General features: G+C 40.8%; 1 protein-coding gene across 7 annotated transcripts in view; it reads right to left on the bottom strand.

Annotated features, from left to right (window-relative positions):
• Window positions 1–13,387, bottom strand: part of DENND1A (DENN domain containing 1A) — a 673,977-nt gene that overhangs the window by 85,542 nt on the left and 575,048 nt on the right. For all 7 annotated transcript variants that reach the window (XM_043984170.1, XM_043984174.1, XM_043984173.1 and 4 more), the window contains 2 exons: window positions 12,325–12,381; window positions 1,591–1,722 (listed from right to left, as the gene is read on the bottom strand). In XM_043984170.1, the coding sequence (XP_043840105.1) occupies window positions 1,591–1,722; window positions 12,325–12,381 (189 nt within the window). The remainder of the gene's footprint in view (window positions 1–1,590; window positions 1,723–12,324; window positions 12,382–13,387) is intronic.

Below are 13,387 nucleotides of genomic sequence, written 5' to 3'. Positions count from 1 at the left end.
TGGACAGTATATGCATTTGTTGATTACACTTATTTGTCATTTGCAGTGGAAAATTATAGTGTGTGTTGGGTGGGGGTGTGGGAATGGGAGCTGGAGGCAGTGATAGTGATGTCAAGAAAAAGCAAGAGCATCAATGGACATTTTTTTTAAATTCAGAAGGAAGTTCAGAAGGGGACAAAGACAGGAGTTTTAGTACTTCTGTAGTAAATTTAATATATATTATAAAAAGCCTCTAAGCTGCATCTAATAGACATTCATCATTTTACATATAATTCTCTTTTTCTGTTCTTTTTTATACATGGAAATGTTCATTTTGTTGATGTTTGTCAAGCTCCGAATGAAAAAAAAAAACTTAAAAAAAGGAAGAAAGTGTACATGTACATGAGGGTGGCAGTTTATTCCAATAAGAATCATTTTTAGGCACATCTAAGAAGCTACATAGCTGAGGGAAGCAGCTAGTGTTGTGTTAGGTGGGAGGGGATAGGGGTGAATACTAAAACTGCTGGAATTCAATCTAAGGTCTCTTTGATGACCATCTCTAGCCTCTCTGAGGCAATAGACCGGGGTATCATGGTGAGACTTTGTTTTGATGTGGCTGGTTATTTGTTCAACAAATTTATTATGTGCCTACTGTGCTAGGCAATGGGTGGTGGCAGCAGGGTGGTAGGGGGAGGTATATATACAGGTTAGTTCCTATTTCAATGGAGCTCAGTTTGAGAGAGGGACAAGGCACCAATATATAAGTATTAGTAATGTATTAGTAACATTATGATGACATGGTGTTGGTTGTGACCAGATGCTGTTGGGTTTGTGTCTTACTCTATTCCCCATTCTCTTTTTCAATGGTAACCTTAGCAGACTTTGGTTTATCAACACTCCACCTTACCAAAGGAATCACTTTACATTTGCTCTGAAAAGAATTTCAGAGACAAAACACCTAATTCAATCAAAGGAGCTAACAAAGAACAGACAAGATTCCTTCTTTGCACAAAAGCATGATCACAGTGAGAAACTGACAAAGAGAAGTTAATTTTTTATATCTTGGTACCATGTTTAACTTTGGAAAGACATTCAACAAATAGACAGTTTCCCCAACACTTATAATAGATGAAAAATACTTCTGGATTGCCTGCATCATAACACGGGTGTTTACCCTGTAGAGAATGACTTCTGATATAGATTTTCTTCGAGTATATTAATAAAGAACAACCAAATTGATTTTCTTAAAGCCAAGGTTTGCTGTCTTTTACTTGGGGATAAGGAGAGGGAGCCTGCCATGCTAAAAGGTTCTAATGAGCTGATTCTCTCTCAGGTAGGGAGAGCAGGAGCTGTTGAATTTAATGAGTTCATAGAAGAGTCAAAAGAGTTGACTGCTATGACCATGATGCTTTGCTCCCAAATTCTGGGAATTTCCTTAGCAAGATTTTGGAACGCAAAAATGCTTTTGAATATGGTGAGCTGAGAACAGCTTTTGCTAGAGAAAACTGTAACAAAAAAATTCTGAAAATCAAGCTGAACTGTAGACAGGCCAGCTAATGTTTCTGAATAATCCATTTTAGAAGAATTGTACAAGAAGGGCTCTCTACCTACCTGCCCAAAGTGCACGGTGATGGGCCTCCTGTCTTCTCGGAGTTTGGAATCCTTTGTTTCAGCCAATGGTGAAGGAGCAGCCTTTGGCATGGGATCTTCTGTGGCTGGGCTACAACCATTCTCAGCAATATCCTGTGAGGCAGAAAAAGGTCAGGGATGCTACCTTTGGTATACACTGGACTAAACACATAAAAGGCAGGAAGGAACATGGGAAGCTACATGGTAAGTTGAAAGCTCTGTACTGGGAATCAGGAAACTTGGAGTTTTAGGTCTGCCACTAAGGAGTATTCTCCATCTATAAAGTGAGGAAGCTGGACTAGATTGACCTCTAGTGTCCCCTTAAATTCTGATAATCTGTATTCTAAGATCTCATTAATTCAACTATCCTATACTTTATGTTCTAATATTTGATGTTTGAAGGCTTTCCCTAACTATTTCTATCCATTTTATATGACAGTTATTAATGTACATGTATTTATTTTCTCCCTAGCTAGGAGCTGAGCATTGAGCCTTTCTCATAGCAAGTGCTCAATAAACATTTATTGAACTGAACTGCAACTTTTCCTTGCGAATAAAGGCCAGCGAATTGAAAACCTAAACTTTATGCACCTCGGCAGCATTTGGTAACGATAGTAAGAGAATGACATATTGCTTTGCGAGGGTGACTGAAGGTTGGTTACTAAAAGACCCTGTTTTGATCAAGTGACCCCTGACATGGCCCCTCAAGTTTCAGTCTTAGTAAGGTACAATAATGAGACATGTAAGCTGATAGCCAATTAGAAATGGGGTTTTTGGACATAGGCTGACCTAATGTACTTAGGTCAAATAAAACAAAGAGGTGGATGGGCTCTGTCTGCTCCAGAGAACAAGAAGAAACCTTTTTTCAGATCCAGATGGTGGCATGCAATGCTTCACAAGAAGGAAGAGAGGAGTGAAAATGTGTGTGTATGACTGTCTATGTGTGGTGGTAAAGGGGAGGGTAAGCCAAAGAAGCAATGTAATTAGTTAAAATGGTCTAGAAAAAATAATTTTTGTGAGTGGACCAGGATAATTTTTTGAATAAAAAAAATGAACAGTTCAGGGTACTATGTATGGAACAATATATTCTCTTTGTTTTTGTTTTTTTGCTGGGCAATGAGTGACTTGCCCAGGGTCACACAGCTAGTAAGTGTCAAGTGTCTGAAGCTGGATTTGAACTCAGGTACTCCTGAATCCAGGGCTGGTGCTTTACCCACTGCGCCATCTAGCTGCCCCCAGGACAATATATTCTTGAAAAGAGAAATATATAAGAAGATGGTGGCCATAAAAAAATGAATCATAAAAGTGTAGAATACTAAAACCAGAAGGGGGTGAAGGAAAAGGGAAGGGAAGCAGTATTTCTATAGCACCTGCAAGTGCCAGGCACTGTGCTAGGCACTTAAACGTATATCACCCTGGGAGGAAGGTGCTATGATTAGCCTTATTTTACAGTTGAGGAAATGGAGACAAATAGAGGTTAAGTGACTTGCCTAGAGCCACATAGCTATTAAGTGTCTGATGCCAAATTTGAACTCAGGTCTTCCTGATTCTGGGCCCAGCTCTCTATGCCGCCAGCTGCCTCTGGGACTTGAGAACATGGAATGTTGATGATAGAAGGAATGGCCTTTCAGTCTTAATATCCCAGAACTAACCTAAATATAAGGTCCTTGGTAGCCCTGAGGTCCATAGGATCATAGCTTTCTATGTCCTAAGAATTTTTTTTCTGCTCTGTACTTGTGATTTTTCCTGTAACTTACAGTTTTGGAGAGTTGTCAGGGGATATCAGGCCCTGAATAGAGATCTTTCTGACTCCAAAGCTGGGTCTTTCAATATGAGATCTCATAGCACTGATATTCTATGTTTCGCTATCTTTTTTTTTTTTTTTTTTTTTTGCAGGGCAATGAGGGTTAAGTAACTTGCCCAGGGTCACACAGCTTGTAAGTGGCAGGTGTCTGAGGCTGGATTTGAACTCAGGTTCTCCTGGATCCAGGGCCAGTGCTTTATCCACTGCGCCACCTAGCTGCCCCTATGTTTCGATGTCTTAACCAACTCTAACATTCTATGTTTGAATGTACCACTCTAAGGTTTGTTGGTTTGTTGGTTTTTTTCCAGCTTACACTTTATGTTCCAACAGTGGATGCTCTAAAGTTCCTTCCGGGTCTAATTAAGTTTAATTAAAAATATTTATTAAATGCCTATATGTACCAAGAACAAGCATGATTTCTGGGGATACAAAGCCCAAACCAAACAATCTCTATATTTTGTTCTAAGGTTATTTATAATTTCAAAGTTCTGTCATATGTTCTCTGTACTACCTTCCACAAAGGTAATGACATCATGGCTGCCCCCAGTGGAGCTGGCAATCTAGCAGAGGTGATAAGTACATGATACAGCTCTGATGCAACACTCTCCTCAACTACAACCTCTAGGCAGCTGATTCCCAAATCTATATCCTCTTTTGAATTCTAGGCTTACATCTCCACCTGCCTACTAGACATCAACCCCAGGATGTTCAGCAGGCACCTCCAACTCAATGTGTCAAAACCAGAACTTACTGGCTTCTTCTCTAAAACCATTCTCGTCTCCAATACTATTTCCACTGAGGGCAGCACCTTGTCCTAGTCAGGTAGGTAACCTCAGACTCCTCCTTGGCCCTTCACTCTTATTCACTCCACACAGAGAATTAATGACCAAGTCTACTTCCTTAACATCTCTTTTATCTGTCACTTTCTTCCCACTCATAGATCTCCAAATCTTAGTTCGGTCATCAGTCAATCATGAAGTGATGACTAGGTGACAAGCACTGGGCTTAGCACAAAAGGGTATGAAGAAAGGTTATTTCTGCCCTCAAGGAGTTCACATCCTAATGGCAGAGATATCATGTAAACAACCATGTAAACACCAGATACATATACACACACAGGCAGTAGATGGGGGGCAATTTCAGACACTGGCAGGGGATCGGGGTAGGGTAGAGAGGGAGAATCAAGAGAGGCCTCCCAGAAGCAGATGGTGTGATTTGACTTGAGTCCTGAAGGAATAGAGGGAAGTTAAAAGGGATAAGTGTGGAGGGAGACCATTCCAGGCATGCAGCTGGGTAGAGAATGTTGCATGTGAGAAACAGTAAGTAAGACAGTGTATCTGGATTGGAAAGTGCATGGAGGGACACTAAAGCTAGGAAGGCTGGAGAGGCGCGGAAGGGGGAAGCTGTGAAAGGCTTTCAGTGTCAAACAATGGCTTTTGTATTTGATCCTAGGAGTAACTGGAGGTCCCTGGAGCTTGCTGACAGAGTAGGGGTTGATATTATCAGCCCTACACCTTAGAAAAATCACTTTGGCAGCCGAGTGGAGCATGGGTAGAGACTAGAGACAGGAAGACCAGTTAGGAGGTTATTTCAATAATCCAGGTGAGAGGGAATGAGGGCATGTACGAGGTAGCTGCTTAAATGGAGAGAAGGGGACGTATATGAGCAGTGCTAGGAAGACAGAAATGACAAGATCTGGCTACAGAATGAACAAGTGGGGAGGAGTGTGTGGGCAGGGGACACTGGGACAATGGTAGTGTCCCCAACAGTAAGAGGAAAGACAGCCCTTCTTGCCTGGATTCTTGCCTGCTAATTGGTCTCCCCACCTCTATTCTTTCCCCTTCATAATCTAGTCTCCACACGGTTGCCAAATAAATATTCCTAAAGGACAGATCTGACCACATCACTTCCTTGCTCAAGACACTCAAGTGGCTTCTTTTTCTTGGGACGGTTATGCACAAATTCCTCTGTTCATCATTTGAGCCCTCTGCTATCTTGCTCAAGTCTTTCTTTCCAGGTTGATTTTCCATTACTCATCATTTACTCTATGTTCTGGCCAAGTACTTGCCTCCTCCCTATTCCCTATATTAGCATTCCATCTCCAGCATCTGCCTTGGCATGAGCTGTTCCCCATACCTGTAATTCTCTCTTCTTACCGCTATCTCTTAGAACCCATAACTCCATTCAAAACTCAGTTAAAGTGCCAACTTCAAAAGGTCTTCCTTGATTCCTCCAGTTGCTGGTATACCCCAATTGTCTTTATTTTTTATGCATACTTATATATTATATATAATATATATATATTATATGCATCGACTATTTGTGAACATACTGTATATCTGTAGTAGACCGTCAACTATGAGGACAGGGGCTATTTCAGTTTTGTGTTGTATCCTCAATACCCACTACAGTGGTTGGTTTGTAGTAGGCACTTGGGAAGAATTCTCATACTGGAGGCTTTGCATTACCCACACCTAAGTGCCAGAGTAAGGGGTCATAGAGAAAATATTTTGGGCTCCAGTTTTGCTATCTATAATGCAAGAGAAAGTTTCATAATCTAGAACAGTCAGGGAACCCCCTCAGCATCTCTGACCCAGATTTCTCATGGGTGGCTTCACTCTTTTCTCTCTCTCGCCTGCATTCAGAGAGGCCCTTTCTTTTGCTAGCCTAACACATCTACATCCAAGGTGCTTAAAGAGAAGAAATGCAAATTAGGAAATGAATATTGATATCTCCAATTGAGAGTAATGTTGGAATTTCCTTGATTGAACCAGAGCAAGATTTTTAATGCATTTAGAGAAGAGGAACTGACAGCTGTGTGACAAGGTGTGAACATGGTTGTTCCATACAGTACATACCTACAGCTTACACACACACATACACACACACACACACACACACACACACACACACACACACACAGAGTAAACTCTCCCATAGAACCAAAGATCAGTATCTGACCCCCACTCACTTCCAGCATGCAGAGACAAAATCAAGGACTGGAAACAAAAATTTTTGCTAATGGCAACAGTGACTTTGCTTCCATGATGCCAAAGGTACCAGGGAAATTCACAATCTTCTAATGCTTTCCAGTCGAAAAGTATTAGCATAGCCATGTTACATGAATTATGGTCTCACATTAATTTTTACAGCACTTTGATTGGCTGTGAAGGGAGGGCTCTGCTGGCTGGTGCCATTTTAAATATGGTATGACTGAGGCACCAAGAGAGAACGTGATTTGTATGAGGTCTCATAGCTAGTAAGGGGTGGAACAGGGACTTGAACCCAGTTCTTCTGACTCCTAATTTCATGCTTCTTTTTAGTCACAAGAGCAGGTAATGGTGGATCCTAGTGTCCCCCAATCATCTTTGATTTATTTTATATGCAAACCACATTTACTTATCTGTGAACATACTGTCTATCTGTAATAGAATGTAAACTCCATGAGGACAGGGGCTGTCTGGATCATGGGCCTCCAGGATGAAGGTGTTTAGAGTGATCATGTCATAATGTAAAAAGCTCTGGACTTGGGGTTAGGAGATGGGCATTTGCATTTTGGCTTTGATATTGACTAGCTGTGTGACCTTGGGAATGTCACACCTTCTCTGGATCTGAAATTTCTTCATCCATCAAAAGGGGAGGATGTTTTGTCCATACCTACCTCACAGAGCTTTTGTAAAGGAAAAGACTTTGTAACTATAAAAGTACCACTGGATTATGAGATGATGATTATAAGGAATAGAAGCTGAGATTATCTAGCCTAACCCCTACATTTTACAGAGGAGGAAACTGAGACCCAGGGAAGGGAAGTGACTGGCCAACCTCATACAAGTACTCAATTGTCAGTAGAGCTGAAATGTGAATTCAGGTCCTGTGATTCCAAATTTGGTACTCTTTCCCTTGGAAAATTTGTATTGGTAAGAAACCTGAGAAATACAATGAAACTTGGAAAGCCTTTGATCAGAGCTCAACTCTTCCTCAACACAGTGTGTAGGGTCATGGAGTCAGAGGCCCTGGATGTGAATACTGGTTTCCCACCTTACTACCTGAGTGTTCTTGGGCAAGACATATAATCTGCTCACCTACAAAACGAGAGGGCTGGACAACATGAGTCCAGAGATGTCCTCCGAGCTCTAAATCCAGGATCCTATCAATACTCTTTTTAGTCACATGACCAGGCAGGGGCAGAATGGGGCCTTGAACCCTCAGCTCTGGATCCAGGATCCAAATCTCAATTGATATGCCTGGCTTGCACTTTAGAAAGAGGGCTATTATGTTGAAACTTTCAAAAGGGCTGTGATCCGTGCTCATTAAACTGAATTATGTCAATTTTACCAGACTGAACAAAAATTCTATCTCAAGAATTACACTCCAGGCTAGAAATGATGTCTAATGTGAACCTATTTTAATAGCCATCTGTGGGGGGAGGGGCAACATTTGTGGGGACCAGCAATACATTAAAAAATGGGGCACCAGAAGGGCAGTGACACCAGATACCTCACAGGAGCTCTGCACACAGGGAATATATTTGGTTTTAATCTGCAAGCCCAGGTACTCAGTGCTACATAAGGCTAGGTGACAATTCAGAAGTGCTGAATTCTCCCTCCCGAAAGTCGAGGAAGGTATTTCAGGCATTTTTTCTTAATTCTGTGCAGTTAGCCTTCAAAGGAGGCCAAGTAACAGAAGGACTCGACCATCTTGCTACGCTGATGGAGAGAAATAAGTCACCCATCCTTATTATTAGTTTGGGGTTGAAGTACAGGAGGTGTGAAATAAAGCCACACCACAGTGTCTGTTAACAATTATTTGCTATCAGTCACAGGGATCCTCTGAAAACTTCCATTTCAGTTGCTTTGAAATACGCACAGAAATTGGGCCTCCATTCAATCTCCACTCTCCTATTAAAGACGGACCTTCCACACACCATGATGACCTCTCCATAGGTCAGCCCCACATTTCACATTTGCAATTCAAACCCAAGGCTGGAGCCCAGGAAGGGCAAACTGGGCTCTTGATTATATTGAAGAGGTCATCATTGCTATGCAGAGTGGCAGGAGGCAGATTTCCAGCTTGGTGCATCGTCAAATGATATCATTGTCTGGATTTGTATCACTGTTCAGAACCGTCTCATGGTTCATGTTCACTCCATTGATCAGAATGGTATCACTGTTTGGAAGTCGTAACATTGTTTGGAATGCTATCATTGTTCAGGATTATATCTCTTAAAATATTGTTGTTCACGATGGTTTAATCATTTGAAACTGCACCATAGTTCAGAATTGTATCGTTTCTTGAATAACACTGAAGAATTGTTCTGAACAATAGTTTGAAACTGCTTTAATTCTATGACGAAATCTGAAGAGGGGATATTTGGATTAGACATTTCCTGGGCTCCACATGGATGTGTTGCCATACAAAAGGGAAAAAGAAAGGCAAGAAAATATTTTCAGCTGCAGTGAATAAGGTCAGGCAGAGCAAAGCCTTAAATTGGCCCGGGAAAGAGAGTAGAAAAACACTGCAGAAGATCCAAATTCTGTACCCACAGAACAATGCCAGAGTTTCAATTACAAAACAGCTCTGCTACTAAAAACTGTAAAATATCAAGTCTGCAAAAATCTGTAAAAGCAAGGGAGGGGAAGTGAAAATTGAAAAAGGTACACTAATGGATCTGTCAACAGTCCAACGGTGACAAGACACATTTCTATAAAATGTCCGATGGTTAGTGAAACAGGTTTCACCATTTACAGTGCCTGAAATGTACTGACACTCTCTCTAGAACATTATCTCCCCAAACGAATCTTGAAATAACTTGGAGGGGGGAGTGGAGGAGAGAAAGAAATGGAGTGGGGCCCTACTCAATGGATGGTTTGCAATAGGGGCTAGGGAGGGGGGATTTTTAACATTGAGATCCAGGCTCTTTAAACAAGCTATTTTTTTTCCCTTCTCTCAACAATAACAAAAAAAGCTCTATAAGCAATACTGGCTATTAGTCAGAATGTGGAAATAATACTAAGAATGGATCTATAAGGTCTTTTTGTACATTTATTTAGGAATAGCTAAAAGACCTTTTATTGTCTTTTCTTTTTCTTTTTTAAACAGAACAGCCAATCAGAATTTCCTAAGGCTTTTTCTACTTGGTGGTATTTATTTTGCATAAGAAGAATATTCTAGGGAGAGCAACATATCTTTAATGATTTTAGGTAATAGTATAATGCCAGTGACAGCCAAGGAGCTAGCTGGTGAGGAGAGAAAAATTGCTGGAAATAAGAAATTTACCCTTGTTTTACATCTGTGATCCAATTCAACTGCCAGTGACCAAGATGGCGGTGGGGGAGGGTGTGTGTGTGTGTGTGTGTGTGTGTGTCACACAACCTGATTGAAAATAACAGGCAAATGGCGTATTCTATTTCCTTCTACTACTGTCCCCCCCCACCCCACTCTCCTTCCCTTGGCCCGAGTTTCCAACAAAGTGGTAGGCTATGCTTAAGGGTCTCTGCATTTCTATCCGTGGCTTCTAAATTTCAAGACTATAAATCTGGCTGTTAAAAATTCATTTTCAACTGAAGCAAAGACCATAAGCTTTCAGTCAGAGAGAGAGCTGACCTTCCAATTAAAAGAAAAGAATCAATTTATTTGATTGTTCCAAGGTAATTAGTGGCCTTTTTGTCTTAAAACTTTAAATTGGTTTCCATCTAAAACAACTGAGATCCTAAATACAATTGAAGCCTAATATGAAGACTGATTAAATGAAGCCCACTCCATGTATGTGCTATGAAACAGTAAAATCATTCACATTCTACGGCATTTTAGAATACTGTCACATGCATTTCCTCATTTAAAAACTCTTTAAAAATTGCCTTTTTTTTTATTTGAGCCTTATAACAACCCAGGGGGTCCACAGCACGTTCTCTCCATTTTGCAGATTAGGAAACTGAGGTAACCCTGGAGGGTTACAGAGCAAAGCAATAGAGCTACAGAGTAAAACTTGTCCAGTGTTTTATGATACCATGTCTGGATTCTAAAAATAAGGACTCTTCAAGTAGTCCTATATTCAACAGTTAAGAACACATGACTTGCTTGGGAATGGGATCAAGGCATAGTCAGATTCATAAAGTTAATATTCTTTTTTTTACTCTGTCTTCAAAATTACCCATGTGAATACATTTTCCAATCAGATAGGACACCATCAATCCTAAATCACCACTGTATTTTTCCTTTGTGTCACTGCTAGACAAATCTTTAAGGTCATGTCATACCTCTACTCAAAAACCTCCAGTGGCTCCCTATTGTCCACAAAATAAAGTCTAAACTCCTTTGCCTGGCATTCAAGGCCATCTACAATTTGGTAATAAAGTACTTTTCCAGGTTTATCCCATGTTCCTTTACTCTATCCGATTGACATTCTCACCATGCTGAACCTCTCTCTATCCCTCAAATACATCCAGCATGTTCTTGCCTCTATGTCTCTGCTTAGGCTCTTCTTTATTCCTGAAATGTCTTTCCTTCTCCTCCCCTACTGAATTCCTACCCATCTTTTAAAGATAAACCTACAGACCACCTCCTCCAGGAAGCCTCCCCTGATTCCTTGTCAGCGATGACTATTCTGCTCAGACTTCACACAGAACCTTGTAATTCTCTAAGTACCTACATAGTATTATGTCTTAATGCAGTGTTGACTTATCTTCCTGTTAGACTGTGAGCTTCTTGAAAGCAGGGACCACGCCTTATTTCAACTTTGTATCTTTCCTTATGCTTCACACAGTATTCTACACTTAATAAATGACAATAATTGCTAGCATTTATAAGGTGCTTTAAGATTTGCAAAGAGCTCCGCATATGTCATCTCATAGATAACCCTGTGAGGTAGGTGCTATTATTATTCCCATTTTGCATGAAGAAATTAGAGGTTCTAAGAGGTTAACTGACTTGTTGAAGGTCACACAGTAAATATCTAAGTGAGGATCTGAACTCAGGTCTTTCTGACTCCAAGTCTAACACTCTGCCTAAGGTGTGACCCAGCTGCCATTATTTTTGATAAATGTTTGTGGAATTGAATTAAGTTAAATTTTAAAGCACCCTTTACATGCATGTTCATACCATCAAGCAGAAGACAGTCTACCCAATGTGCTCTTTCCTGTTAGGACACACTGGGCTCTGATAAGCACCATTTAGAAACCTCAGAGATCTTGTACATCTTATGGATTGGGAGACTGAGGCACTGAATCAGGAAGACCATACCCAGGGCAGAGAGTGGTGGAGTAGTATGAGCTAGGACCAGAAGCTAGGTCTCCTAGTCAACCGCTTTATTGTTACACTATGTTATCCCTTTATTTTCATGTAGTTCTATGACTGGGAAAGAATACACTCACAGTCTCTTTACCCTCTCACTCCTCCTAATAACAACACAAAAGCAAGGTTCTCTAATTTAATCTACCACAGTGGGGCCATTCTGGGAACAAATACACCCTGTATGTTTCTGGATGTTACATGTGTTCATGATATCTATACTCAGAATGTTGGTGTTACTTTGCCCAAGGGGTCATGGGGACAGTGTCCAGGTAGGCACCTGGGCTCTAGAGAGCATAGTTACTACAGGTAAGAGAAACCAATTTCCACAGACCCCTGCCCTTTGTTACCTAGACACCATGGAGTAGGCCAGGGACAGACTGACAGCGGGAACTCTGAACTTCCTTGCCTTTGTAGGCTTAAGCCAAAGTCTTAATGTTATTTGAAGACAGTTTTTTGTCTGTGAATATTTATAACAGTGTGAAAAATCCGGGACAGCTGGTAATGCATTTTGAAGTGTGCTAACAACACTGTATCAAACAGATTTCTATTGATCACATAATGCTTTTTGTGGCTAAGCATTTCATACGCGGGGCTTATACATTTTGAATAAGAACTTCAAGTACCTTTTGCTTCAAGCGGTTTTTCACCTCTTTTATTCCCAGTTTTGCATGATCTTTTGCCTGCATGAAAAATTAATTTAAGTTAAAAATCCCTTTCTGTTTCCAACAGCGACTGCTTGATTTTGGTCCACCGTGAACCACCTTCTCTGATTACTAGAACAGGGGAAGGGAAAAATGGGATGATTGGGTGAAAACATAATGGTTAGAAAAACAAATACAGAGCTCAAAGGTTAAGGGAAAAAAATCCCTTCAAGACACTGCAAAGATTTCATTTCCTATGGTTTGATGGCACAAAATACCTCTCCCCCTCAACTAATAATCCACCCCCTCCTCCCCCTCTACCAAAGCTCAGCTTTTTTTGCTCTAATTATTTATCTCAGCTGCCCAGGGACAGCTCCCTGTAACTGGGGACCCACAGGATTCCAGAGGACTGGAATACCGGTGAAATTTCACCAGGTTAGGGCTGTCAACCCCAGGCTGTCATTGGTGGCAGGCTGGAGCAGTCAACCACTGTCATCGAGTTGTTTTCCAGAAATTTATATCTGCAGAGATCGCCAGGTTTTTGCCTTCATGTCATTTTCTAAGCCTGGTATGGTTAAAATTGACAATCATGGCTCACATTTAAATCACCACAATTTCAACCGTTCACTAGGCACCAAAAGGATGAATGAAATTAGGTGGGTATCAACTACCCAAGCAAGAGAGAGCAATTGCCAGAGGAAATGTTTGAGGCTGATAAGAGATATGAAGATCATGAATTTGGGTGAGTCTCCTATTTCCATCAGGCTGAGGGATACTAGACTTTGAAACAACATAGTTCTTACAGGGTTATAACAAGCTAGAAGGTGAAAAGGAATACAGTATCCCGCAATTAGTAGCCTTCAATTATCTGCAAAATAGCTTCTTCGTTTTGAAAAAATTAAAAAAAAAATTAGAGGTGGAAAAAGGTTTACTAGGTCTGGCCTTGACTGTGACACTCTCTTTTTTCTCTTGCCCCATGGGGGGCTCTGGGATGAATTTTTATCCCATACCCTCAACATTATTAATTGGCTGCATAGACAACATA

The sequence above is a fragment of the Dromiciops gliroides genome, chromosome 2, assembly GCF_019393635.1.
Source record: "Dromiciops gliroides isolate mDroGli1 chromosome 2, mDroGli1.pri, whole genome shotgun sequence".
Classification (NCBI taxonomy): Eukaryota; Metazoa; Chordata; class Mammalia; order Microbiotheria; family Microbiotheriidae; genus Dromiciops; species Dromiciops gliroides.
This window is presented reverse-complemented; position numbering and strand designations above follow the sequence as displayed.